The 24,920-nt window shown below is 34.1% G+C and overlaps 4 protein-coding genes and 1 long non-coding RNA gene across 11 annotated transcripts in view; 2 read left to right on the top strand and 3 right to left on the bottom strand.

The window, feature by feature from the left end:
* The window catches only part of cant1b (calcium activated nucleotidase 1b), a 14,351-nt gene extending 10,299 nt beyond the window's left edge, over positions 1-4,052 (bottom strand). The window contains exon 1 of one of the 3 annotated variants that reach the window (XM_087272218.1): positions 1,252-1,443. Coding sequence is in view for 1 of the 3 variants with exons in the window: in XM_087272217.1 (XP_087128343.1) it covers positions 805-823 (19 nt within the window). In the remaining 2 variants the exon portion in view is untranslated. 3 annotated transcript variants of the gene reach the window in all.
* Positions 1-24,920, bottom strand: part of tomm20b (translocase of outer mitochondrial membrane 20b) — a 575,852-nt gene that overhangs the window by 425,182 nt on the left and 125,750 nt on the right. The gene's annotated exons all lie outside the window — the stretch shown is intronic.
* Positions 1,158-12,051, top strand: si:dkey-93h22.4. The gene is made up of 4 exons (XR_015502959.1): positions 1,158-1,295; positions 8,568-8,719; positions 8,882-10,244; positions 11,400-12,051. It is a non-coding gene; the product is annotated as a si:dkey-93h22.4 (long non-coding RNA).
* On the bottom strand, positions 4,883-18,327 carry afmid (arylformamidase). Of its 5 annotated transcripts, XM_087272362.1 has the most exons (12): positions 18,298-18,327; positions 18,053-18,106; positions 13,940-14,030; positions 13,363-13,467; positions 13,050-13,098; positions 12,486-12,571; positions 12,342-12,414; positions 8,632-8,729; positions 7,094-7,172; positions 6,710-6,845; positions 6,410-6,514; positions 4,883-5,416 (listed from the first exon to the last, which is right to left on the bottom strand). In XM_087272362.1, exons 2-12 carry the CDS (start codon positions 18,080-18,082, stop codon positions 5,387-5,389), a joined length of 882 nt encoding a protein of 293 aa, XP_087128488.1. In that variant the 5' UTR covers positions 18,083-18,106; positions 18,298-18,327; the 3' UTR covers positions 4,883-5,386.
* On the top strand, positions 18,506-22,344 carry tk1 (thymidine kinase 1, soluble). The gene is given in 8 exon segments (NM_199832.3): positions 18,506-18,657; positions 18,893-18,924; positions 20,413-20,526; positions 20,689-20,782; positions 20,867-20,956; positions 21,103-21,222; positions 21,324-21,509; positions 21,790-22,344. Coding segments are annotated over 7 exon segments (693 nt in total). The 5' UTR covers positions 18,506-18,591; the 3' UTR covers positions 21,501-21,509; positions 21,790-22,344.

A 24,920-nucleotide genomic window follows, 5' to 3' on the forward strand; every position in this document is an offset into this window, starting at 1 on the left:
GACCTCAAGGTGGGACTCAAACTTAGGTCACCATGAACACCAGAGTGCCATGTGTCGATGCACTAACCACTACACCACTGGCACCGACATGTACTCTTTTGAAAACATCAGTTGCACTGACCTAAAATGTCTGAAGTTGAGTGAACAAAGAAAATATTTTGGAAATTGCTACTAAGAAATAAAACATTATCAGAACAAACAAACATAGTTCACAGTGACCCGAGTTCAATTCCCGCCTCAAGGTCCAGATCCTTTCCCTCTCTCCTCTCCCCACACTTTCCTATACTCTCTTCTGTCCTATCAATTAAAGGTGAAAAAAAAGAAGCTGAGTACACGAACACGAGAAAAAGCTAAAGGGAATAAGGACTGTTTTTGTTCACTTAACATCAGGCATTCCAGTTCTGCAGACAACACATTTTCAGTTGGCACTACAGAGAAGTTCACCTCTCCAGAAAACTAATAATCTTTTGTTAACCCAACTAAACGTATTTTGTATTACTGACAAATAATTTAAGGTCAGTGCAGCTGATGTTTTCAAAAGTTGAGTGAACCAGAAAAGCCAAAGGAAATAAGGATTATGTTTTTTTTGTTGTACTGACTTTACATTTTTTAAAGTGCAGAAAAAGTATTAAAATCTACAAACAGTTTATATAAAAACTTTACTGTATAAAACAGATTTATCACAATAACAACAACAAATAACACATCAGATTAAAATCAAAAACAGTCTTCTAAGATTTACTTTAGATAAAAAAAAGATTCAAACATTTTTAAGATGAATAATTAATAAGCGTTCTGCTCTACCTTTCTTTCTGCCTCTCATGTCTGAGCTGTTGATTGAGTGTGTGTCCGAGTGTGTGTGTGTGTTTATCATCAGTTTGTCATCATCTACTGAGATCAGCGAGCCGCGCAACAGTGACGAGGCAAATCCTGAGAGCGAACGAACCCTTGCCTACTACACACACACTCACACATGCACTCTTTCTCACTCACACACTCACAAAATCATTCTCTCTCACGCAATCAAACTACACACACACACTCACTCATTCACTCTTTCTCTCTCACACACTCACAAAATCCTTCTCTCTTTCACACACACACTACACACACACATATTTATTCTCTCTCAGCAACACACACACACAATCTCTCTCTCAGACACAGTATTTCTCTCTCATGCACACACACACATTCATTCTATCATCACAAACTAAACACACACACACACACACACACATACACACTAACCTTCAGACTCTACAGATACTGTGCTTCTGTGCCAGAGGTTACAGGTAGGAGAAGAATAAATCTCTTCTTTTCTAATTTCCAAGAGTACGTAACACGTCTGTAATTCCTTCAGAAATGTGAGAGCAGGTTTATTTGTTCACAGGGGCGAGCTGCAGATTAAACCTCGCTCTAATAATGAGTCAGTGTTTTTGAGAACTCGGTGATTGTGTGTAAATCTGTGGTCGGAGACTCTATTGTGGAGAAGCTGATTTGGTTGGTAAATGATTGCAAACAGGAGTGAAATAAAAGTGCCGGCGGTGCACTAGAGCACAGTTCACCATATCTATAGTAGATTTATACACTCTGTCAGAGATTTTAAGGTAAAAAGGCATTATATGTGGGTCAAAGATGCAAGGTTAACTCTACAAAGTGATTTAGTTATTAACATGTTATTTATGTAATAAAATAATAAGTAAAAGGTAATGAACATGGTATAAAATATAACAAAGTAATTACAATTCATCTAGAATTATTAATAATAATTCATTTATTCATTTTCCTTCAGCATAGTCCATAATCCAGCATGTTTTACGTAGCGGATGCCCTTCCAGCTGCAACTCAGTACTGGAATACACCCATACACACTTACACTATGGCCAATTTAGTTTACCAATTTCCCAATAACGCATGTGTTCGGACTGTGGGGGAAACCGGAGCACCCGGAGGAAACCCACACCAACACGGGGAGAACATGCAAACCCGAACCATTGACCTTCTCACTGTGAGGCCACAGTGCTAACCACTGAGCCTCCATGTTGCCGTTAATAATAATGAATGTATTCTATATAACGCCTTTCCAGCACTCAACGATGCTTTACAACAAAAGTAGGAGGAAAAAAAACTAAAAGGTTAGAGAAAATAGCAGACTAATAATTCATAAAAGGAATAACAAAGACGAGAACAAATAGCAAAAATGAAATGAGCATTATTGACTGTAACATTCAGAAAATAAGTGAGTTTTAAGATGAAACTTAAACTTAAAAATAAAAGTTATGCAGTGAAGCATGTGTGGGGGATGAAAATAGTTTAATATAAAAAAATAATAAGTAATACACATGATATAAAATGTAAACAATAGTTACAATTACTTTAGACTTTGAATAATTAAATTAAGACAATAAATAATTTTCTAAAAAGTAATGAAATAGACATAAAAAATATTTAAAAAATAAATTTCATCAAGAATTAAATTAATTAACAGAAGAAAATTACAAGAAAAAAGTCATGAACATGGTTTAAATATAAAAATAGTTACAATTCATCTTAAAGTAATTAAATCAAAAAGTAATGAACATGGTATAAAATATAAAGAAATAATTAGAATCCATCTATAATTAAAATAATTAAATTAATATAATAATGTAATAAGTAAAAAAACTAATGAACAAGGTATAAAATATTACAATTCATCTAGAATAAAAATAATTAAATTTATTAATAAAATAAGTAAAATTAATGCAATTAATGTAATTGAAATAAAAAGAACATTACAGTTTATTCACATTTAATGGTACTTCTCTCTTTTAAATAAACTAAGTGTAATTTAAATTTTAAATAAACAAAGTTTTTTTTCCCTCACCGCTGTCGCCACTGCCTCGCATGGTTCAGGATTGGTAGAGCTACGCATCGATGAATTTGCTCTTCAGTGTTTGAACTCTCAGTAATGATTAAATCACACTGAACTGAGCTAAACTGAACTGAACTGAACTTAAACACTAAAACCTGAACCACACTGTTCCAGTTACTGAACCACACTGTTCCAGTTACTATGACCATTTATGTGAAGCTGCTTTGACACAATCTACATTGTAAAAGCACTATACAAATAAAGCTGAATTGAATTGAACTAACCAGTGATAATTTTATATTGTAATAAAGTCATGTAATTATAAAATATTTTTGACAAAATCTAGTTTAATGTTCAGTAGCCTGTAGATCCGTGATTTACTTCAAATCTCTCTATTCTTATGATTACTAAGCTCAAATATTAACTTTTAATTGCAGGTCAGAGAGAAACCATGCAACATTTTATTATTTTAACACATTTCCCTTACTGTAGAAAAAACAATCCCTGTTTGGTTTGTGTACACTATATTTTTGTGTTTCATTTACAGGATATACACTGTAATTGTTCTGTTGTTATTGCAAACAAAAAAGTATTTCCAAGCCTTCCAGTCCGGAAGTGTGTTAATCTGCGCATGCGCGAACCCTCCGCCATACACGCGATGTTTTATTTACACAAGTTACTCTAAAAACAATCACGACAACATGATAACAATTGGACATTCATGAAAAATTCAGTTTCTTCGTGTTTGTCTGAGGGTCAAAACTGTTATATTAACGTTACAACCATTACACTTGCATCACCCCAGTCTTGTCTTTAACAGTTATAAACGCGTCTAAAAGTTTATATTTTATTTTAATGACTAATGTGATGACATAACGAGGTTACTCCGAGTCCTTAGTTTTAATAAAACAGAAAACATTAGACTGAAGTAATTCCCGGCAGTTTCTGCTGAATAACCGCCGTTAACCCTTTATGAGGCGAACCCTTCCCGCTCCAAATTTCCTGCAAATAACGCTACTCACCGTGTTTCTCAGTCAGATGTAGTAGTTTAGTCCTGTGTTATGATGCGTTATTACATCCTCGCTCCATCCTTCGGTACCGAACGAGCTTCCTCCGCCGTTCAGACCGAAACAGTCCTCCGCCGTTGCTGCCAACACACCGGTACCGCGAAACCCCGCCTATAAGCAAAGACGCCGAAGGTTCGGTTCATGAATATTAATCACGTAACGCCACGTTCGTTCAAGACAACTCGCTGATAGGCTGAAAGCAAGCATGGAAGAGTTCGCTGACCAATTAAAGCATCACACAGTGTGCGTAGACTAATTATTAAATATTAATAAGATTACACAACCTGAAACTCTGGAAATATCTAAGCAACATTGAAGAATTGTAATTATTCATGAGATTAGCTTTCACCAGTATAACATTTATAATTTAGATGTAATGCATTAAGACATTGCGCTGATAGTTTTATTAGCAAGGCAGAATCTGTGGACATATTTAGATTTATCTGCACATAAAATAAATAATCAGAGAATTTATGCGGAACGATTTTGAGAGTTTAGTAATTAAGAACTTAACATCAAATGCAAAGAAATATGACTTATTATTTAAAATAATACTTATTGTTTAAGGCCTACAATGCAAATCCAATTAGAACCACTTGTTTGGTAAACAAAATTATTCTCTCACACAACATATCTACTAAAAGATAGAAAATATTACTTTACAAATATTGCTACAAACTGTATTTCACAAAAATCACAGTGTCATTTGCATACTAATCAATATTACTGAAATGACTATAAAACTGATTAAGTTTACACACATTTACATCAATGACTCAAATATGGACTAAATATCTGCAGATTTCGCTGTGTGTGCAGATTCCTTGTGGGCCTAATCATAAGTGTGTCAAAAGCAAGTTTATGAGTGTTGATATTTCCCCGTCCTCTAGAATAACACAGAGAGTGTGTTGTGTTTCAGAACAATCTCTCCATTCACAATCACAACAATCACAACAACTGTGCTCAAATCAGTGCTTTATTAACGCTTCAATCACACGCTGACACCACAGTCTGCTCCAGGAAAGCACACTTAAAGCAGCTGGTGAAGGTGATTTGCTAGTTTTACTAGTTAACAAGTGCCTTTAAAACACCAAACCAGTTCTGCGGCCGGTCCAAACCTGTTTATCCAGTCAATACAAACTCAAAACAAAGACAACAAACTGATGAACATCTTCAGCACCATTGACCCGTGTTACATTTGAACTCATTTGCATTTGAGTGTCAAATTCTGCAGTGCTTTAAGTGATTAAAACATTTAAATAACTATGAAATACACCTTACACAAACACTTTCCTGAACACACACACACACACACACACACACCAGATGGAAACACACTTCTGCTGTCTTAATGACGTTTAACATTTAATGCTAGTGTCTCATTGGAGAAAGAGTGAGGTCATTGTGAGGTCAACTCACAAGTCGGTTCCAGAGCAGTGCATTCTAGGTAATTTGGCGATCATCAACTTTTCCCGATCATCTTCAGGAGAAGCTGCAGAAGAAATTAAGCGGGTCAATAATGCATAACAACTGCCTTAAAAACACAACGACTGATTTCCGCCTGATAATTTTAGTTTGATTCAGTTTGATTGGTTTTATTCATTTAGTTACAAAATTTGTTTAGTTTCATCTTATTTAATAAAAAATAATAATAAATAAAAAAAGTGTACTTTAAATTTATAATTAATCATTAATTCAAAAATTTAATCATGTATTTAACTGATAATTATAATAAATCCATTATTACAAAATTATGCAGCCCTACAGAAATGTATAAATAAAAATTGTGATTTAAATAACAATATTAATAATAAAACGTATATTACCACTAATTTTACAGTTGCAGTAAATACTATTTCATTTTCACACGGTGTTAAAGACAAATTTTACGATAGATGCTTTTGCTTCATTTCACATTAGATAAATAACAAATAATAAATAAATAAAACTATTATTTAATTAATTACATTTTCATTTGAAATAATAAATATATTATGGCAAATTTTAGCAGTCACACAATAAAATCTTAATTTTTAAATTATATTTTTTTTAATTAATTAATACTATCATAATAAAAAAAAAAAAAATATATATATATATATATATATATATATATATATATATATATATATATATATATATAAACTTATATTGGTACTATTATTTTACAGTTGTTATGTAAATTAAAATGTCGATTTATTTTTTATTTTATTTGTTTAAAATTTTTTTTACTATATGTATATTTTTGCCTAATTGTACATTTATTAAAAATAATAAATAAATAAGTTTATTGTTAGATTCCATAATAATTAAATTAACGTAATAATTGATCATTTAAATAAATTAATAATAAATACACTATGGCAAAATTGCGCAAGCCCAACAAATTTTTTTTAAATAAAAAAATTAACTAATTAATTAAATCGCTCATAAAAACAACCTGAACTGTAAAAATTTATTTTCCGCCAGACACTGAGCATCTAACCTTGGTGAGGAGGTAATTTTCATCCACGAGTTGCTCTATGATGCTGAAGTGATCCGTTTCAGAAACGTCTTCAAAAGACACTTTAAGACCAGCAGATTCCAAAGCCTAGAAGAGAAACAAAACATCAACAATACAACACAAATCCCTGCAAATATAATGCCTGATCAATAACACAGAGAAGCAAAGATAAGTGCTACCACTACACAAACACTGCAGTACTACACTAGAACTTTGTAGATTGTTAAATAAATAAGTAATATCGCACATTATTTTCTTTGCAGATTAATTAAATGCTCTTACTTTATAATATTCCTCCGACTGTTTGCGAAACTCGGGCGAATCGTTCTGCGCCACAGCTACAGTGATGTCACAGGAAGCAGACGAGACCTTGAGCTGTGACAGGAAGCGACTGGGGCTGTTCCTTAATGCAACTTCCCTGAAAAAAACATCATTACAAACCTCTCACACTGTGCTAACATTACTGTTTATTTGACTAAGTTTTGTTAAAGTGATTTTGGGCCAATGAGATTCCACCATGGGCGGAGCTTCACAGCAGGCCATTATGAACCCATTATAAGAGACACAAAGCAACTGATTTAGAGCTTCAAAAACTGAAGATTAATATAGTTGAGCAAAATAATGCATGTTCTCAATAACTTTAATATTAGAAAAAGAGGCTCATACTCTGTCATTTTCAGCGGCTCGTTGACATATGTGGACAGAATGGGCTGAAGATCATAGATGCCGCTCACCAGAAATGCACCTACGAGTAAAACATATCTAAATGTGAATTTAAATATCAAATTTACACTTTTGTAAGTTTAACAATGTTTTTTATTGAAATATATTATATAGAGAGCCACAGCATCAGATACACAGAATCATTAGACAACAACTGCTCCAATGTGGCGGCAGAACACAATTTGCTCACATTTTCTTTCTCTCTGAATGAAATAATACAATTACATATTCTTGCATTAAGAGAATGAGAGAGAGAAAAAAACACAAAACAAAACAAAACAAAAATAACACACACACGCGCACACACACACGCACACACACACACACACACACACACACACACACACACACACAACAATAATAATAATAATAATAATAATAATAATTAAGAAGAAAAAGAAGATAGAAAAAAAACATTATAGATAAAAGTAACACATAATAGGTTAAACAACAATACAGAGAATATATAAATACAAATACACAAAGAGTACAGCAGTAGAAAATAAATTAATAAAAAAATAAATAATAATAATAAAAATAATTAAAAATTAAAATAAAAAAGTAAAATAATAATAATATTAATAATAATAATCAATTAAAATAATAATTAAAATAAAATTAAATAAAATACATAAATAGATAACAAAAAATAAAAAACACACTCTCCATTCATAACTAATCCAGGGGCAGGGAAAATAAGTCAGCTTTATTTATTATTTTTATTTTTAAAGTGTAAGAGGAAGAGTTGCCAGTATTACCGCAAACTGTATTTCTAATATTCTAATGTACACTTTTAAATCTATGAAGAGATTGTACTATTTTCTTCTGTTTATACACACATCAGTTTAAAAATTTTTTTACATATGATCACCAGGCGTTTGAGGAAGGTTTATTTCCAGAACCTTTACTTTCTCTGTTCCTCCATAATGAATGATCTTCTAGATCATCTAAATTATCTTACATATTCTGACAAATTTCCATAATTTTACTGCATCATACAATCAACAGTTGAAAAAGATAAATAATGTGGCTAATTAAAAAAATTATGGCATAAATTAATTTAATTAATAAATACTAACAATAATAATAATAAAGTATTAATAATGAAATAAAGTAATAAATAAACACTAAATTAATAATGTTTGTTATTATCTAAATATGGGTGTCGTTTTATATTTTCATTTTGTCTTTTGAGAAAGTTTTATTTCCAGAACCTTTACTTTCTCTGTTCCTCAGCGGTGAATGATCTGCTAGATCCTCTAAAAGATCTCAAATAATTTGATGAATTTCCATAATTTTACTTAAATAAACAGTCAAAATTTTGTATATTTAAAAAATGTTAAATAATTAATAAACACTGAGTCAATAATGTATGTTATTAAATAATGGTATTGCTTAATATACATTTTGGTTTTAGGTCAACTTTGATGAAAGCCATCAAATATTAAACAAGATGCAAACTTTGCATCTCCAAGATGTACCTTTGATTTTCGGTGATACGTCATATTGTGTCCAGTCAGTGGACAGAACCATGGCTGCTAGATGAGCTCCTGCTGAATGACCACACAGGTAAAGTCCACTGCAGAAACAAACACCATTACAGTTACATTATCAGGTACTGATTACAAATCACATGACAGAAACAACAGTCAGTATGGACTGGTCCAGATATGACAATGTTATCAGACTATTTTTGGATATCATATTGATTACATTTGTGCTCTTTTGTAGATTACATCAAAGAGCTTAGAATGACCAAGAGGCGACGCTCAGTAGAGAGTTCCATTGCAACATCAGTGCCCAGCAACAGCCTCGCGATTCCACCATTTTGGAGTGAAAGCGATCTGCGATCAGCCGTCCATTGGATCTTATTGCTATTGCTTATTGCTAATAAAGCTTTTATGTAAAAAGCCACAATATCCAAAATCATTGAATTTTGACACAAATTCATCATATGCACATACACGTCTATATTAATATGTTATATGTCTCCTGATCTGAATTTAGTTAAATACATATGGGGAATTCTGAAGAGACATCAAGTTGAGCATCTCTAAAAGAGGGTCATTTTTGAAGATTGGAAAAGATAGATGCTGCAATACTAAAATTAGTCGTAGTTTTCATTGAGATATTGTTTAAAATGTTGCTTTACAAAGGGGGTGAATGAATATATAATATTTAAGTCAGATTTAACTTAATATTGTAACTCATTCTGTCAAGTGTTTGTTATCCATGCTGTTGTTCTATTGTAATTTTCATACCGCTTGACACTAGCAGCAACAGACGAAAAAGCAAACAGCAACAGACTGTCGCCTCCTGGTGATTGTATGCTCTTTGATTACATTTAGATTACTTTTGTGCTCATGGTACATTACTTTTGGATTAGATTTGTGCTCCTATGTGGATTATATTTAGATTACTTTTGTGTTTTATGGTACATTACTTTTGGATTACATTTTTGCTCTTAAGTAAATTACATTTAGATTACTTTTGTGCTTATGGTACATTACTTTTGGATTTTATTTGTGCTCCTATGTAGATTACATTTGTGCTCCTATGTGGATTACATTTAGATTACTTTTGTGCTCTTTGGTACATTACTTTTGGATTACATTTGTGCTCCTATGTGGATTACATTTAGATTACTTTTGTGCTCTTTGGTACATTACTTTTGGATTATATTTGTGCTCCTATGTGGATTACATTTAGATTACTTTTGTGCGTTTTGGTACATTACTTTTGGATTATATTTGTGCTCCTTATGTGGATTACATTTAGATTACTTTTGTGCTCTTTGGTACATTACTTTTGGATTACATTTGTGCTCCTATGTGGATTACATTTAGATTACTTTTGTGCTCTTTGGTACATTACTTTTGGATTATATTTGTGCTCCTATGTGGATTACATTTAGATTACTTTTGTGCGTTTTGGTACATTACTTTTGGATTATATTTGTGCTCCTTATGTGGATTACATTTAGATTACTTTTGTGCTCTTTGGTACATTACTTTTGGATTACATTTGTGCTCCTATGTGGATTACATTTAGATTACTTTTGTGCTCTTTGGTACATTACTTTTGGATTATATTTGTGCTCCTATGTGGATTACATTTAGATTACTTTTGTGCGTTTTGGTACATTACTTTTGGATTATATTTGTGCTCCTTATGTGGATTACATTTAGATTACTTTTGTGCTCTTTGGTACATTACTTTTGGATTACATTTGTGCTCCTATGTGGATTACATTTAGATTACTTTTGTGCTCTTTGGTACATTACTTTTGGATTATATTTGTGCTCCTATGTGGATTAGATTTAGATTACTTTTGTGCGTTTTGGTACATTACTTTTGGATTATATTTGTGCTCCTTATGTGGATTACATTTAGATTACTTTTGTGCTCTTTGGTACATTACTTTTGGATTACACTTGTGCTCCTATGTGGATTACATTTAGATTACTTTTGTGCTCTTTGGTACATTACTTTCGGATTATATTTGTGCTCCTATGTGGATTACATTTAGATTACTTTTGTGCGTTTTGGTACATTACTTTTGGATTATATTTGTGCTCCTTATGTGGATTACATTTAGATTACTTTTGTGCTCTTTGGTACATTACTTTTGGATTACATTTGTGCTCCTATGTGGATTACATTTAGATTACTTTTGTGCTCTTTGGTACATTACTTTCGGATTATATTTGTGCTCCTATGTGGATTACATTTAGATTACTTTTGTGCGTTTTGGTACATTACTTTTGGATTATATTTGTGCTCCTTATGTGGATTACATTTAGATTACTTTTGTGCTCTTTGGTACATTACTTTTGGATTACATTTGTGCTCCTATGTGGATTACATTTAGATTACTTTTGTGCTCTTTGGTACATTACTTTCGGATTATATTTGTGCTCCTATGTGGATTACATTTAGATTACTTTTGTGCGTTTTGGTACATTACTTTTGGATTATATTTGTGCTCCTTATGTGGATTACATTTAGATTACTTTTGTGCTCTTTGGTACATTACTTTTGGATTACATTTGTGCTCCTATGTGGATTACATTTAGATTACTTTTGTGCTCTTTGGTACATTACTTTCGGATTATATTTGTGCTCCTATGTGGATTACATTTAGATTACTTTTGTGCTCATGGTACATTACTTTTGGATTAGATTTGTGCTCCTATGTGGATTACATTTAGATTACTTTTGTGCTCATGGTACATTACTTTTGGATTAGATTTGTGCTCCTATGTGGATTACATTTAGATTACTTTTGTGCTCTTTGTTACATTACTTTTGGATTACATTTGTGCTCCTATGTGATTACATTTAGATTACTTTTGTGCTCTTTGGTACAATACTTTTGGATTACATTTGTGCTCCTATGTGATTACATTTAGATTACTTTTGTGCTCTTTGGTACATTACTTTTTGATTACATTTGTGCTCCTATGTAAATTACATTTGTGCTCCCATGTGGATTACATTTAGATTATTTTTGTGCTCTTTGGTACATTACTTTTGAATTAGATTTGTGCTCCTATGTAGATTTTATTTGTGCTGCTATATAGATTACATTTTTGCTCCTATGTAGATTACATTTAGATTACTTTTGTGCTCTTTGGTACATTACTTTTGGATTACATTTTTACATTTGTGCTCCTATGTGATTACATTCAGATTACTTTTGTGCTCTTTTGAACATTACCTTTGGATTACTTTTAGATTACTTTTCTGCTCAAATTAAGTGCATTTAGAAAACAGCAACATTACAAAATACAATATTGGAAAAACATTAAATTCACAGCAATATCACTGCAACAATAAATATTTAATTTGTTATTAAAGTGCCTGGTTTATTATAAAAAATACAAACTTTAATAAAACAGTAAAAAGGATGAAAATTTATGAATTGTGAACTACTTACTACCACTGTGTTATTAATGTGTAATCATGTAATCCATAATAAGGAATCTGTAATCTGATTACGAGTATTATAAAAAGTAGTTTACTCTAATTACAAGATCTTGATTTTTGTAATCTGATAATATAATCCAGGTTACATATAGACATATAGTAGCAATAATATTAATAATAATAATATTATATATATATATATATATATATATATATATATATATATATATATATATATATATATATATATATAAAATCTGACCTGATGTGTGAATACTGCTGAATCACAGACACGACGCTCCTGCGCACCTGAGACACCATCAGATCCATATCACCTGCAGAAATACACACATAAACACAAACTCCCAGCATGCTCTCTGCTCAGGTCATCAGAGGTCAGTTGTACCTTTCGGAGCGATGCTGTAACCCACGGCAACCACCACTGCACCCTTCTGGACCAGCGGGACAGCCAGAAAACCAGACTCATCCTTACTGTAAAGCACATGACAGTCATTTATTTTGATTATTGGGGGAATATACACAATTAACATTATTGATCAGTATGTGGCTCTTTTTGGATTCTAGGAAGCGGTGGAAATTAAAAATGTTAAACGGGAAACACATTGGGACCATTGTTATTGTTTACATCCCTCAAAATAGTCTATAGAATTATATATTCTTGGTCTACTTACACATTACACAGAATTGTACAGTATGTAATATACAGTTGAAGTCAGAAGTATTCGCCCCCTTTGACCCCAGATTAATAAAAAGGGACTAAGCCGAAACGAAAATGAATGAATGAATGAATGAATGAATGAATGAATGAATGAAGTTTGAAAAAAGTGACACGGTGGCTCAGTGGTTAGCACGAGACAGACACGAGAGAGACACTGGTATATTTGATTTGGAAAGCACATGAAAATGAGCCTGTAGATGGAAATGAACACACAGAGGAGGAGAAACAGACCTGAGGAACTGCCAGTATCCTCCATGAAAATAAATCACCAGCGGCACGTCTGGAAAAGGACAAACAGACCCTCAGTGACGGACTACACAACTACACAGAGCTTGACTTTAAAGGGCTGCATAAAACAGGTTTAGAAGAGGTTTAAACACAGCTGTCATGAAAATCATTAATATACCCTAAATAAACAGCATTATTAAGCACAATCTGGGAAATGTTGGAGTTATAATGGGCATTATTATTCTCACAGATCGACTGACAGCACTGTGAGTGGGTTATGCATCCACTAGAGTTCTGAAGATTATGATGGTGTGACCTGGACTGGAGCTGCTGGGAAGATAAACGTCCAGTTTCTCTCCTTCTGCTTCTCCATACGGGACGTCCATCAGAGTCTGAGTGACCGACCGAGCTCTCTCTGTGCCTAAACACACACACACACACACACACACACACACATACATATATATATATATATATATATATATATATATATATATATATATATATATATATATATATAAATAAACATGCGTGTGTGTGTGTGTGTGTATATAAACATACACTACTTGACAAAAGTCTTGTTGAAGTTTTAGGAACACTGACTGTATGACTGTATGTTCACATGTACATAAAAAAACACATAGGCATATGTACACATGATACACACACATGAATGAACATATACATAAACAGTCGCATATATAGGCACATGCACACAAATATATACAAACACACAGCTCTGATTCAGACATGCTCTCACACACACACACACTGATGTAGGTCACGTGTTGAGCGCTGGTGTCAGATGAACATGTCTGGTGTTTGAGTGATGAAGAGCAGTGAAAGCTGATGTAAACACACACACACACACACACACACACTCGCTCACTCACCTGATTTCAGCGCGGACACATGAGCTCTGATGACATCATCGGCAGACATCCTGGGTGACCAGCGGCTGGGAGAATACTGCAGCTCCAGTTCCTGACCAAAACACACACACACACGCACACCACAGAGAGAGAGAGAGAGAGATAACAGCCGGATACACACACATAGCGGCACCTGCTGGCAGTACATGGCAATTACAGCCCTCTCTCTGCTTTTCTCTCTCTTTCTCAATTAAATTAAATTAAATTCAATTCAATAATTGCTTTATTGGAATGACAAATGTTACATATGTATTGCCAAAGCATTTATAAAGTTTACATAAAAAGAACATGCACAAAAATTAAAAAGAACACAGTATAAACAGTAAATAGTAGTAGTAATAAATAGCGGCGCCTGCTGGCAGTATATGGCAATTACAGAGTCACACAATTAAAATGTGGACATACATAAACACACATTTTTATATATGGGCAAAGCAGTGGCGCAGTAGGTAGGTCTGTCGCCTCACAGCAAGAAGGTTGCTGGGTCGCTGGTTCGAGCCTCGGCTCAGTTAGCGTTTCTGTGTGTTCTGCGTTCGCGTGGGTTTCCTCCGGGTGCTCCAGTTTCCCCCACAGTCCAAAGACATGCAGTATAGGTGAATTGGGTAGGCTAAACTGTCCGTAGTGTATGAGTGTGTGTGTGGATGCTTCCCAGAGATGGGTTGCGGCTGGAAGGGCATCTGGTGCGTAAAAAAATTGGTGGTTCATCCCACTGTATTGACCCCAGATTAATAAAGGGACTAAGCCGAAAAGAAAATGAATGAATGAATGAATATCTATCTATATATATATATTCATTCATTTATAACTATGCAATCAATCTAGGGTCTTGCAACATAAAAGAAAATCTTTATCAAACACTTATATATGGAGTAAATCTAGGGCCAAAACAAAATAATGTTTTGCAAACAAAAAGTAAAGTATTGAGCAAAAATAAATATATAAAGGCAAATCTACAAAAATCACAGAGTGAAAATGAATTTTTGAAGAAAAAAAAAACTATTTTGCTGACAAACTAAGGAAATGCTAAATGAAAATTATGTTGAGAAATAAAAATGAAATACAAAAAAAAGAACTGTAAATAAAAATCAAGCAGTGCAAAAACACTCAAATATTTGCAATAATAAAAAAAAACATTTATATGTGCAAAACGTTTTTTATAGCATTGCCTTTACAAAAGCAATCCAGTCAATTACTTGGGCGTTTATGACCCTTACTAGGCTGTAAGACCACCTCGGTGATACTGATGACGTTGCTTAAATGGAGGCAGGTTCAGGCCGTAAACGTCCAAGTTCCCTTGACCCCGCCCCCTTGTCAAATCAGGGCCACAAATTTAAAACATGCAAAGTTAAAACAGCATCACAAACTCACGATTGACCAAAATGCAAATCAAAATGAGTATTGCAATTGACTGCTGAATTGATTGCAACTAATGTTTTGTGTGTGTGTGTGTGTGTGTGTGTGTGTGTGTGTGTGTGTGTGTGTGTGTGTGTGTATATATATATATATATATTTTTTTTTTTTCATTTTTTATTGCAAATATTTGAAATATTTGAGTTTTTTTTTGGCATTTTTGCATTTTTATTTGCAGTTCTTTTTTTGTTTGCAAAATTATTTTTTTATTTCTCAAAACTTGATTTTCCCTTTGCAGTTCTTTATTTTTATCAGCAAAGTAAATATTTAATCCTTAAAAATTAATTTTCGCTTTGCAATTATTGGAGATTTGCATTTATTTTGCTCAAAAATTTATTTTTTGTTAGCAAAACTTTCTTTTATGTTGCAAGACTATAGTTATATCCATGATTGACTCCATAGTTATATCCATTAAAATAAGAGTTTGGTCACCAAAACATCTACACTATAAACCTCAAAATGTAAACTATATATATTCTCATGATTTTTCCTGTTTATTCAAATTTACTTTAACCCTTTCCCCCAATACATTTTAGGACTGTGATCTTCAGTGTTTTTGTTAGATTAGTTGATCAGTTTAGTCTTCAGTACTGACTAATTTAATGATCTAATGTATCTGCACTAATATATTACTGTAAAGCATCGTGGAGAGAATATTACTGTAAAGAGAGATCTGAGACTTATGCTCAGCACTGTACACTTACAAAGTTTTATCATTGAAACTGAGTTTAATGTAGTACAAAACGTCAGGATTGTCTCTTTTCTGAGAGATGTTGTGTTTTTTTCATGCCTGTGATGGTTATCATGCTGATCAGGCTTAGGGAGACAGCAAAACTCTAACTTTAAGCTTAGTTTTTGTTTGAATGCAGTTAAATATTCTGTAATTGTTCATCTTTTATGCTTACTTCTTTGAATATAAACTGAAGATCAACTATTGTGAAATGTTTTAGTTGTATTTCCTTTAGTATTTTGAAGTGTTTTTGGTGGAAATCTAAATTTACAGCTGTGATCCAGCAGCAAACACTAATCCAGATGTTACAGTCTTCTTTTTTTAGTACTGAAATGCATTTTCTAGTAGAAAAAAAAATCGGTCTTTACACAAATCTAAGTTGTTTTTCTGTTGTTGTTTTTAATTGTTTGTCTTACTCTCTGCCTGTCTTTTTGGCTTAATCTTTTATCAGCTTTTAAGAGTTCATTTCTAAGGTGGCTGACAGCCGACATCTCCCTCTCTCTCTATATACAAAATTAAACACACATAGACATGCACATAAATATAGACACACACACTCATTCATTCATTATCTTTCGGCTTAGTCCCTTCATTCATCAGAGATCGCCACAGCAGAATGAACCACCAACTTATCCAGCATATGTTTTACACAGCAGTTGCCATTCCAGCAGCAACCCCGTGCTTGGAAACACTCAAACGGGACTTGAACCAGCGACCCTCTTGCTGTGAGGCCACAGTGCTAACCACTCAGCCACTGTGTCGGTGAAGTGCAGATGAATTCTAACAGTTGTTTAGAGATTATAAGATGCTTGTGAAAACACAACATGTACTGAACATCTTCACGAGACTGTCATGAGAAAGGCTTATAAATCTGTTATCAGCAAAGCATTTCAAGATAAACGCCTGCATGCAGCCCTCTAAGCCCCTTAAATACCACCTATTTACCCCTTTTTGGTGTATAACAGAAATAAGAAATTGTTTAAAACTAATAATTACACATAATCCATAAAATAAATCAATGAAATAACTAACTAAAAAACAAACTAAGAGCCAGAGAATTGAACTTAAATTGCTTTATTTCGTATAACTCTGCTTTGATGGACGTTCAGCACTGACTAAAGTAAAATATAACTTTAAGATCATGCACACAGAATAAAATACTCACTATTTCTGCAGTATGAAACAATGAATTTAGTGTACAATATGTGCATTTATCAGATGCATGAGATACTAGGATGAAGTATGATATCTGACAAAGTCTGTGCATTATAAACACACACTATTTGGACTGAAACTAATGAGTCACGAGTAGCCAGTTTGAACTTTTGGACTATGAAATGTTAGAGGTTTCATTAGAACTAAAACTGCAAAATAATCATTTTTGTATCTCAGAAAAAAACAGGTTATTTAATTAAAGATATGTCATATATTTAACAATATATAATATATATATAGGCTTCAGATGCAAAAACCTCCAAGTGCCGTCTGAAATTTCTGCCTCCTTTGTTTATGTTTAGACATTTCACTTTAAAGAGCAGGAAAAAGACTTATGCTTTGAAAATGATATTACTGAACATAAGCACAGGAGCCTGATGAAAATGCTAATTTTAGAGGACATTTCAGATGCCATTTAGAGGTTTTTGCATCTAAACTCTTCTTATATTTATGTAATGTATTAGCATATAAATTGTGCATCAATAAGCAGTTTTAAAGTAAAATAAAGGACGTTTTATAAGAGTGTTACTTAATAAAGAAAATATAATACTTTAAAAAGTGATTAATAAATATAAAAACTAGCAAAACTACTTAAATATGCATCTATGCTATGCATCTTACAACACTTGAATTATTTTAGTCGTTTTTAAACACATTTCCAATCAGAAATCGCTGAAAATGGCGTAGGTATTATTTAATTTAATATTTTAGACACTCACATCTTTGCTCATGCTCTTCCAGTCGCTCATGATGATGCTTTGCTTTGCAGGGACCTTTGAAACAGCACTAGCTAGTGAACTTCATGAGTTGTTGACACACTGTCAATCATTAACCTCATGGGTGTGTGTGACAGCTGTCTATCTATATTATCTATTATGATTGATTCTATTGGTACAAACCGCGCTGAATTCGTGAAAATTACACCAAAAATACATTTTGATAACAAAACAATCAGTCACTGTACCGGTTTATTCAGTTCCTCTAATTCCCGCCTGACTGCTGCGTGACGTCGCTGACTTATAAACACACTGGATAGACGGAGGCCAATCAGATCTCTGCTCTTCAGCTGTTTACGTGTTTTATAGATCTGTGCGTAGGAACAGTTGCGCGCGACCTTTATTCTGATTGGTTCAGAGGAACATGACGCTACGGCTACTATAAATAGACAAACTGGCGGTGGCGGGATGTTCAAATCCTGCTCTGAGTTGTACTGTACATATCGAGATATTAATAAAAATAAAGACAACAAGCAGACGACATGGATTGTTTAAATGTAGCCAGAATTTTGCCTAATTCTCCACGGAAGACAAGAGGACAGATACAGGTGAGCGATTGATATGCTTTATTATTGTTCAATTTTTGAGCAACCAAAACACAAATATGACGAGTTACAGTAATAACATACAGTTGTATACATAGTATTGTGCATATAAATGATATACACGTTATATATAATGCATAATTGCGTGTATTTTCTCCTGGATATGATGTATTTAGGATTTTGTCGTGTATTTAAAGTTTTTGTTAGTGACGTCACCATCTCTTTGTCGTCTTTTCAGGTTATTTTCGGACCAATGTTCTCAGGAAAAAGGTGAGAGCTAATAAAACTGAATTATGATCGTGATAAATGATGACAAATTATGAGTTTGACGATATATTATAAGCATATGGCGCCAAATGTTGACAAAAGCGCGTGAACCGTCACATTGTTTACAAAACCGCCACGATTAAAGCGCCAAAATAACACAATAGTGCTTTATTTGTAAATATTGTAATATATTTTTATAGACCAAAATTTGAATGCACTTCTATTCCCTTCCTTATTACACACATTTTAAAAATACTCTAGTAATGTATAGCAAATGATAGTGTTTTTCAAGTAACGTTAAAGTACTTTGATATGTTGTGGTTATTGTATCACAAATACAGTAATATAAACAAATGACCCAATACTTTATTTTTCTATAACTATATGGTTTATTATACTGCAATGCACAACGGTTTTCTGTAGTAAAACCTAAAGTGTAATGTTACTACAGTATTTATTACAGTTTATCAGTTTGCTATAGTTAATATTACAGTATGCTTAAACATTTATTAACAAAATGCTACTGTAATTGTTATATATGCAGTTTACAGTATATTACACAGGGTATCTGCAGCATCTTAAAATGTCTTGAGTTTCAAAAACAAAACATTAGGCCTTAAAGTCTGAAATCTACACTGAAATATTGTGTTGTAGGTTTTAGATTAGTTTTCATGGGTCTTAATTTTCCTATGTAAAGCTCAATTGGGCTAACACCCATCCAATCAACAATTAATAAAAGTTTTAAGAAATATTTATTATATCTGTTTACTTATTAATGTGGTTCAATTTTCTCCCTTACAATAACATTTGTTTAAAAAGTCTTTAGGGTTTAGCCTTGTGCAAGTCTGAAATTTCATTCATTATGGCGCTAAAATGATCTTAAAAAGTCTTAAATTTGACTTGATGAAACCCTAATTACACCTTACCATAGTATGGTTCAATGACTCATAAATTGCTGTAGGCATGATGTGAATCATGAATGTGGAAAAGGTTTTGAATGTCGTAAGGGTTTCTGCCATTTGCCCCATTTTGTTTAGTTGCAAAACTAAGAAATTCTATAAAACTTAAAATTATCCTTATAATCCATACAAAAAATTAAGTATAACCTGAGAATAACTGCATTATAGTCAAGTAAATTAAATAAAATTGACTCTTTTAACAATGCATTTCATTCATATTACATCATTTCTACTTGCGTAATCAATAAATTGCAGATAATAAGAATGTAATCAGTGTTTTCTGCTGCAGTGGTTTGTCATTGTGTTTATTTATATGATTATCATGAGTTTTGCCTAAGTGTCTCAGATATGAACAAAATGTAACGTTTGGAAAATCTTAATGCATTTAAACAGGTTAAACCACATAATCCTTAATATTATAATGCATAAAGTGAATCAAGATAAAAGTGACGTCTGCAGACAGCTGTAGTTTGATGTGTGTGGGGGTGAATGAAGATTCTCTGTGTTAACCTGCTGTGTGTGTGTGTTTCAGCACAGAGTTGATGCGGCGTGTGCGCAGGTTTCAGGTGGCTCAGTATTCCTGTCTGCTCATCAAATACGCCAAAGACACGCGCTACTCCTGTACAGGGATGGCCACACACGACATGTAAGAACAAGAGAGTGTGTGTGTGTGTGTGTGTGTGTGTGTGTGTGTGTGTTGTTCTGTCTGATCTGGTGTGTTTGCAGTATCTGTCATGGGTGTTTCTGCAGTAGGTGTGTATTTGTGTGTCTGCAGTGTTTGATCAGTGTGTGTGTTTCTCTTCTACAGGAACACTATGGAGGCCGTTCCTGCAAACCGTCTGCGTGACGTCGCTCCTCTGGCTCTCCAGGCCTGCGTCATCGGCATCGATGAGGGACAGTTTGTACGTCTCTTTAACAAACACACACACATCAGTTATTATTCAGTCTGTAAGTGTGTGTGACGTGTTGATCGGTGTGTCCTGCAGTTCCCAGACACCGTTGAGTTCTGTGAAGAAATGGCCAACATGGGCAAAACCATCATCGTGGCGGCGCTGGACGGAACCTTCCAGAGAAAGGTGATCAAGACGGATCATTCAATAAATTTAATTCATTAAATAAAATTATTTTTATACTAAATTAACTTCTCAAAAGTGAATATACGAGTATAAATTGTGACCTTTGGGGGGTGTGTGTGTGTGTGTGTGTGTGTGTGTGTGTGCAGGCGTTTGGTAACATCCTGAATCTGGTTCCTCTGGCGGAGAGTGTGGTGAAGCTGAACGCCGTCTGCATGCAGTGTTTTAAAGAAGCGGCGTACACCAAACGCCTCGGAGCTGAGAAAGAGGTGAGAGGAAACCTGAGTGTGTGTCTGCAGGAAATGCATGCATCACTTCCTCTTCCTGCCAGGATCAGAGTGTAACCTGTGTATGTGTGTGTGTTGTGCAGGTGGAGGTGATCGGCGGTTCAGATAAATATCACGCTGTGTGTCGCTGCTGTTACGGAGGCCTGATGAAGGAGAACCGCAGCCCGCAGAGAGAGGAGACGCCGCCGCACGCCAGCGCCGCTAAAACACTCGAGTACAGCACAGCCACGCGCAAACTCTTCACTGCACTGCATCTGTGAGCGCACACACATACTGACTCATCTGCGAGCGCACACGAATACCGATTCATCTGCGAGCGCACACGCATACCGATTCATCTGTGAGCGCACACGCATACTGATTCATCTGTGAGCGCACACGCATATCGATTCATCTGTGAGCGCACACGCATACCGATTCATCTGTGAGCGCACACGCATACCGATTCATCTGTGAGCGCACACGCATACCGATTCATCTGTGAGCGCACACACATACCGATTCATCTGCGAGCGCACACGCATACTGATTCATCTGTGAGCGCACACGCATACTGATTCATCTGTGAGCGCACACGCATACTGATTCATCTGTGAGCGCACACATCTACACAAAGACATTCTCACAAAGACACACACACACAATCTCTCACACACACACCATCACTCACAGATACGCACACTAATTCATCTGTGAGTACACACTCTCTCACACGTACTTGCGTACAAACACACACACAATGCATATCAATCTAGGCACAATCTCACCAGTACAAACACACTGTACACAAACACAAGACTCAGACAAACACATGCGCTCTCTCTCTCACACACACATTGTATACAATCACACACACACACACGCCTGATGTCTGTGTGCATTACTCGGCTGTATTTCCTGTACATATCTTTAACTAATTTTACTGTGTGTGTGTGTGTGTCTCTCTCTTAGGTTTTAAAATAAGCAAATCTTTTGTATGTTTAGTTTTATTTAAATGATCTTGAAAGTAATTTATATTTGTCTAAGACGAGACCAGCTGACACCATGAAGCACTGCCAAACTCTGACGTCTTAGGAGTAATAGTCAATAAAACAAATAGATTATAGAAGGGTTTTCCTTTATTATTATTCATACATGTTTCAGGATCTTCTTTCCTGTCAAAGAGGCTTTAAAAAATGTTTGACTTTCTCTGTTACAAGTTTTACTCAGCTGAAGACTAAATTATTTGCCCTCCTGTGACATTATATTGTGAATATTTCCAGAATGCCAACACATTATTAAACATAATCATCTCTAATTAGAAATAATGGATTTATTTTCTCTTTGTCATGATGACAGCACATAATATTAGACTAGATATTCTTCAAGACACTAGTGTTCAGCTTAAAGTGACATTTAAAGGCTTTACTAGGGTAAAGTTAGGGTAATTAGGCAAGTCATTGTCGGCAGCTCGCTCTCTGCAACTCTCACATGGTCACTCACTGAAGCTAAGTAGGGCTGCCCCTGGTCAGTACTTGGATGGGAGACCCCATGGGAAAGCTCAATTGCTGCTGGAAGTGGTGTTAGTAAGGCCTGTGGTCTGTGTGGGTCCTAATGCCCCAGTGATATATATCCCATATATATATATGAGACGTTCTGACTCCCTGTGCTCATTAATAATCCCAGGATGTCCTTTGTAAAAGAGTAGGGGTTAAACCCTGGTGTCCTGGCCAAATTTACCCACTGGCCTCTGTTCGTCATGGCCTCTAAACCCTTCCCATATCATCTCCACCAATCAGCCGGTGTGTGGTCTGGTGCAATATGGCTGCTGTCGTGTCATCCAGCTTGATGCTGCACACTGGTGGTGGATGAGGAGATTCCCCCAATGTGTAAAGCGATTAAGTGTAAAAATCGCTATATTAATGTAAGGAATTATTATTAATGTTGTATAACTGCGGCTTGTTCTGTAGACGATCCAAAATGTCTTAAGTGGAGCAATAATATTAAGCTTTTCCCTTTGATTATTATTTAAAAATGATTATTGTTTAAAAAGATTCCCAGCCAAATTCATACAAATCAGACTTTCTACAAATATTTCTATATATTAAATACTGTACTCAGTTAAACTGCAAGTAATGCGTATTAATATATTTGAATTGAATTTTACAGGAGGGCAAATTTTTATCTTCCTAGAATGATGATGAAGATCTGATGGAAATGTTACTTTACTTTTTTACTACAAATAAAGGGAATTTCCTTCTGTATTTCATTATTCGGCTTTTGCATACATTTCTGCATGTTATTACAGCTAAATCACACCTGTGACTTGTTTATTTCACAACTCCTTAGTTCAGAACTGTGATTTAAAATGAAATGATGTAGCTTTAAATCAAAGACAACTGTAAATAAAAATGGCATTTCTTAAAGAGTCGTGTCTTTTATTGAGAATACACACTAGTGCTTTTATTTGTTTGTTTGTTTGTGCATTTAAATAAAAATCAGGTTACCTAAGAGAAAAAGACCTTTGTAAGAAGAAAGCTCATGAGACTGGAGAATAAATACACACGATGTAAAAGCTGTGAGGGATCTGCTGGAGGAAAGAATGTGGATTTCCATCCTAAAACATTGTAAAAGTTCACCTCTGAAATGATTTAAATAATGACACTGATGGATGGATATTGTGTAAATGCTGCCTCTGGTGTTTCACATCAGTGTTACATTAAGGTAAACAGATAAACCGCACCAGAGCTCGGCATTACAGGTGTTTGTGTTTCATATGAACACCGGCTGATCCAAAGTCAGTCTCTGCAGAATCAGATTTACACTCATTCTGGCCCGCCGTCCCATCTGAGAAGAGAGGGAGAATGATGAGGATGGTTTCCAGATTGTCAATTCAAATTTAATGCAACCCTTTGTTTTATTGTTAAAAGCTAGCTGAAATTAAATGGTGTAAATGAATAATTTTGTTTAAATGTACATACAGTCACTCGACCATGCAGAGACTTTGGTGAGCAAATCAAGACAAAGGCAGATTCTTCTTGGCCTGTGTATTGAGCATTGAACTTCACTGTCTTATTATGTTTTTATTGCAATAAATTATCATTTTAAAGGTTATACTGCATTAGATAATACAATTTAAAGTAATGTTTTTATTTATTTTGAAATATTATTAAATGAATTAGGAATTACACATGCATGGCAACTTTAATGCAATACAGTTTGGTACAGTTGAAGTCAGAATTATTCGCCCCCTGTTTATTTTTCCCCAATTCTGTTTAATAGAGCAGATTTCTCCAACACATTTCTAATCATAATAGTGTTAATAACTCATCTCTAATAAATGACTTATTTTATCTTCCCCATGATGACAGCACATAATATTAGACTAGATTTTTATATTAGACTAGATATTCAAGACACGAGTGTTCAGCTTAAAGAGACATGTAAAGGCTTCACTAGGGTAATTAGATTAACTAGGCAGGTTAGGGTAATTAGGCAAGTTATTGTATGACAATGTTTTTTTCTGGAGACTTTCAAAAAATATAGAGCTTAAAGGGGCTAATAATATTGACCTTAAAATAGTGTTTAAAAAATTAAAAACTGCTTTTTGAAATAAAACAAATAAGACTTTCTCCAGAAGAAAAAAAAAAACATGTAATACTGTGAAAATTTCCTGAATCTGTTCAACATCATTTGAGAAA

The sequence above is a fragment of the Danio rerio genome, chromosome 11 (genome assembly GCF_052040795.2).
Source record: "Danio rerio strain M-AB ecotype USA chromosome 11, GRCz13ab, whole genome shotgun sequence".
Lineage (NCBI taxonomy): Eukaryota > Metazoa > Chordata > Actinopteri > Cypriniformes > Danionidae > Danio > Danio rerio.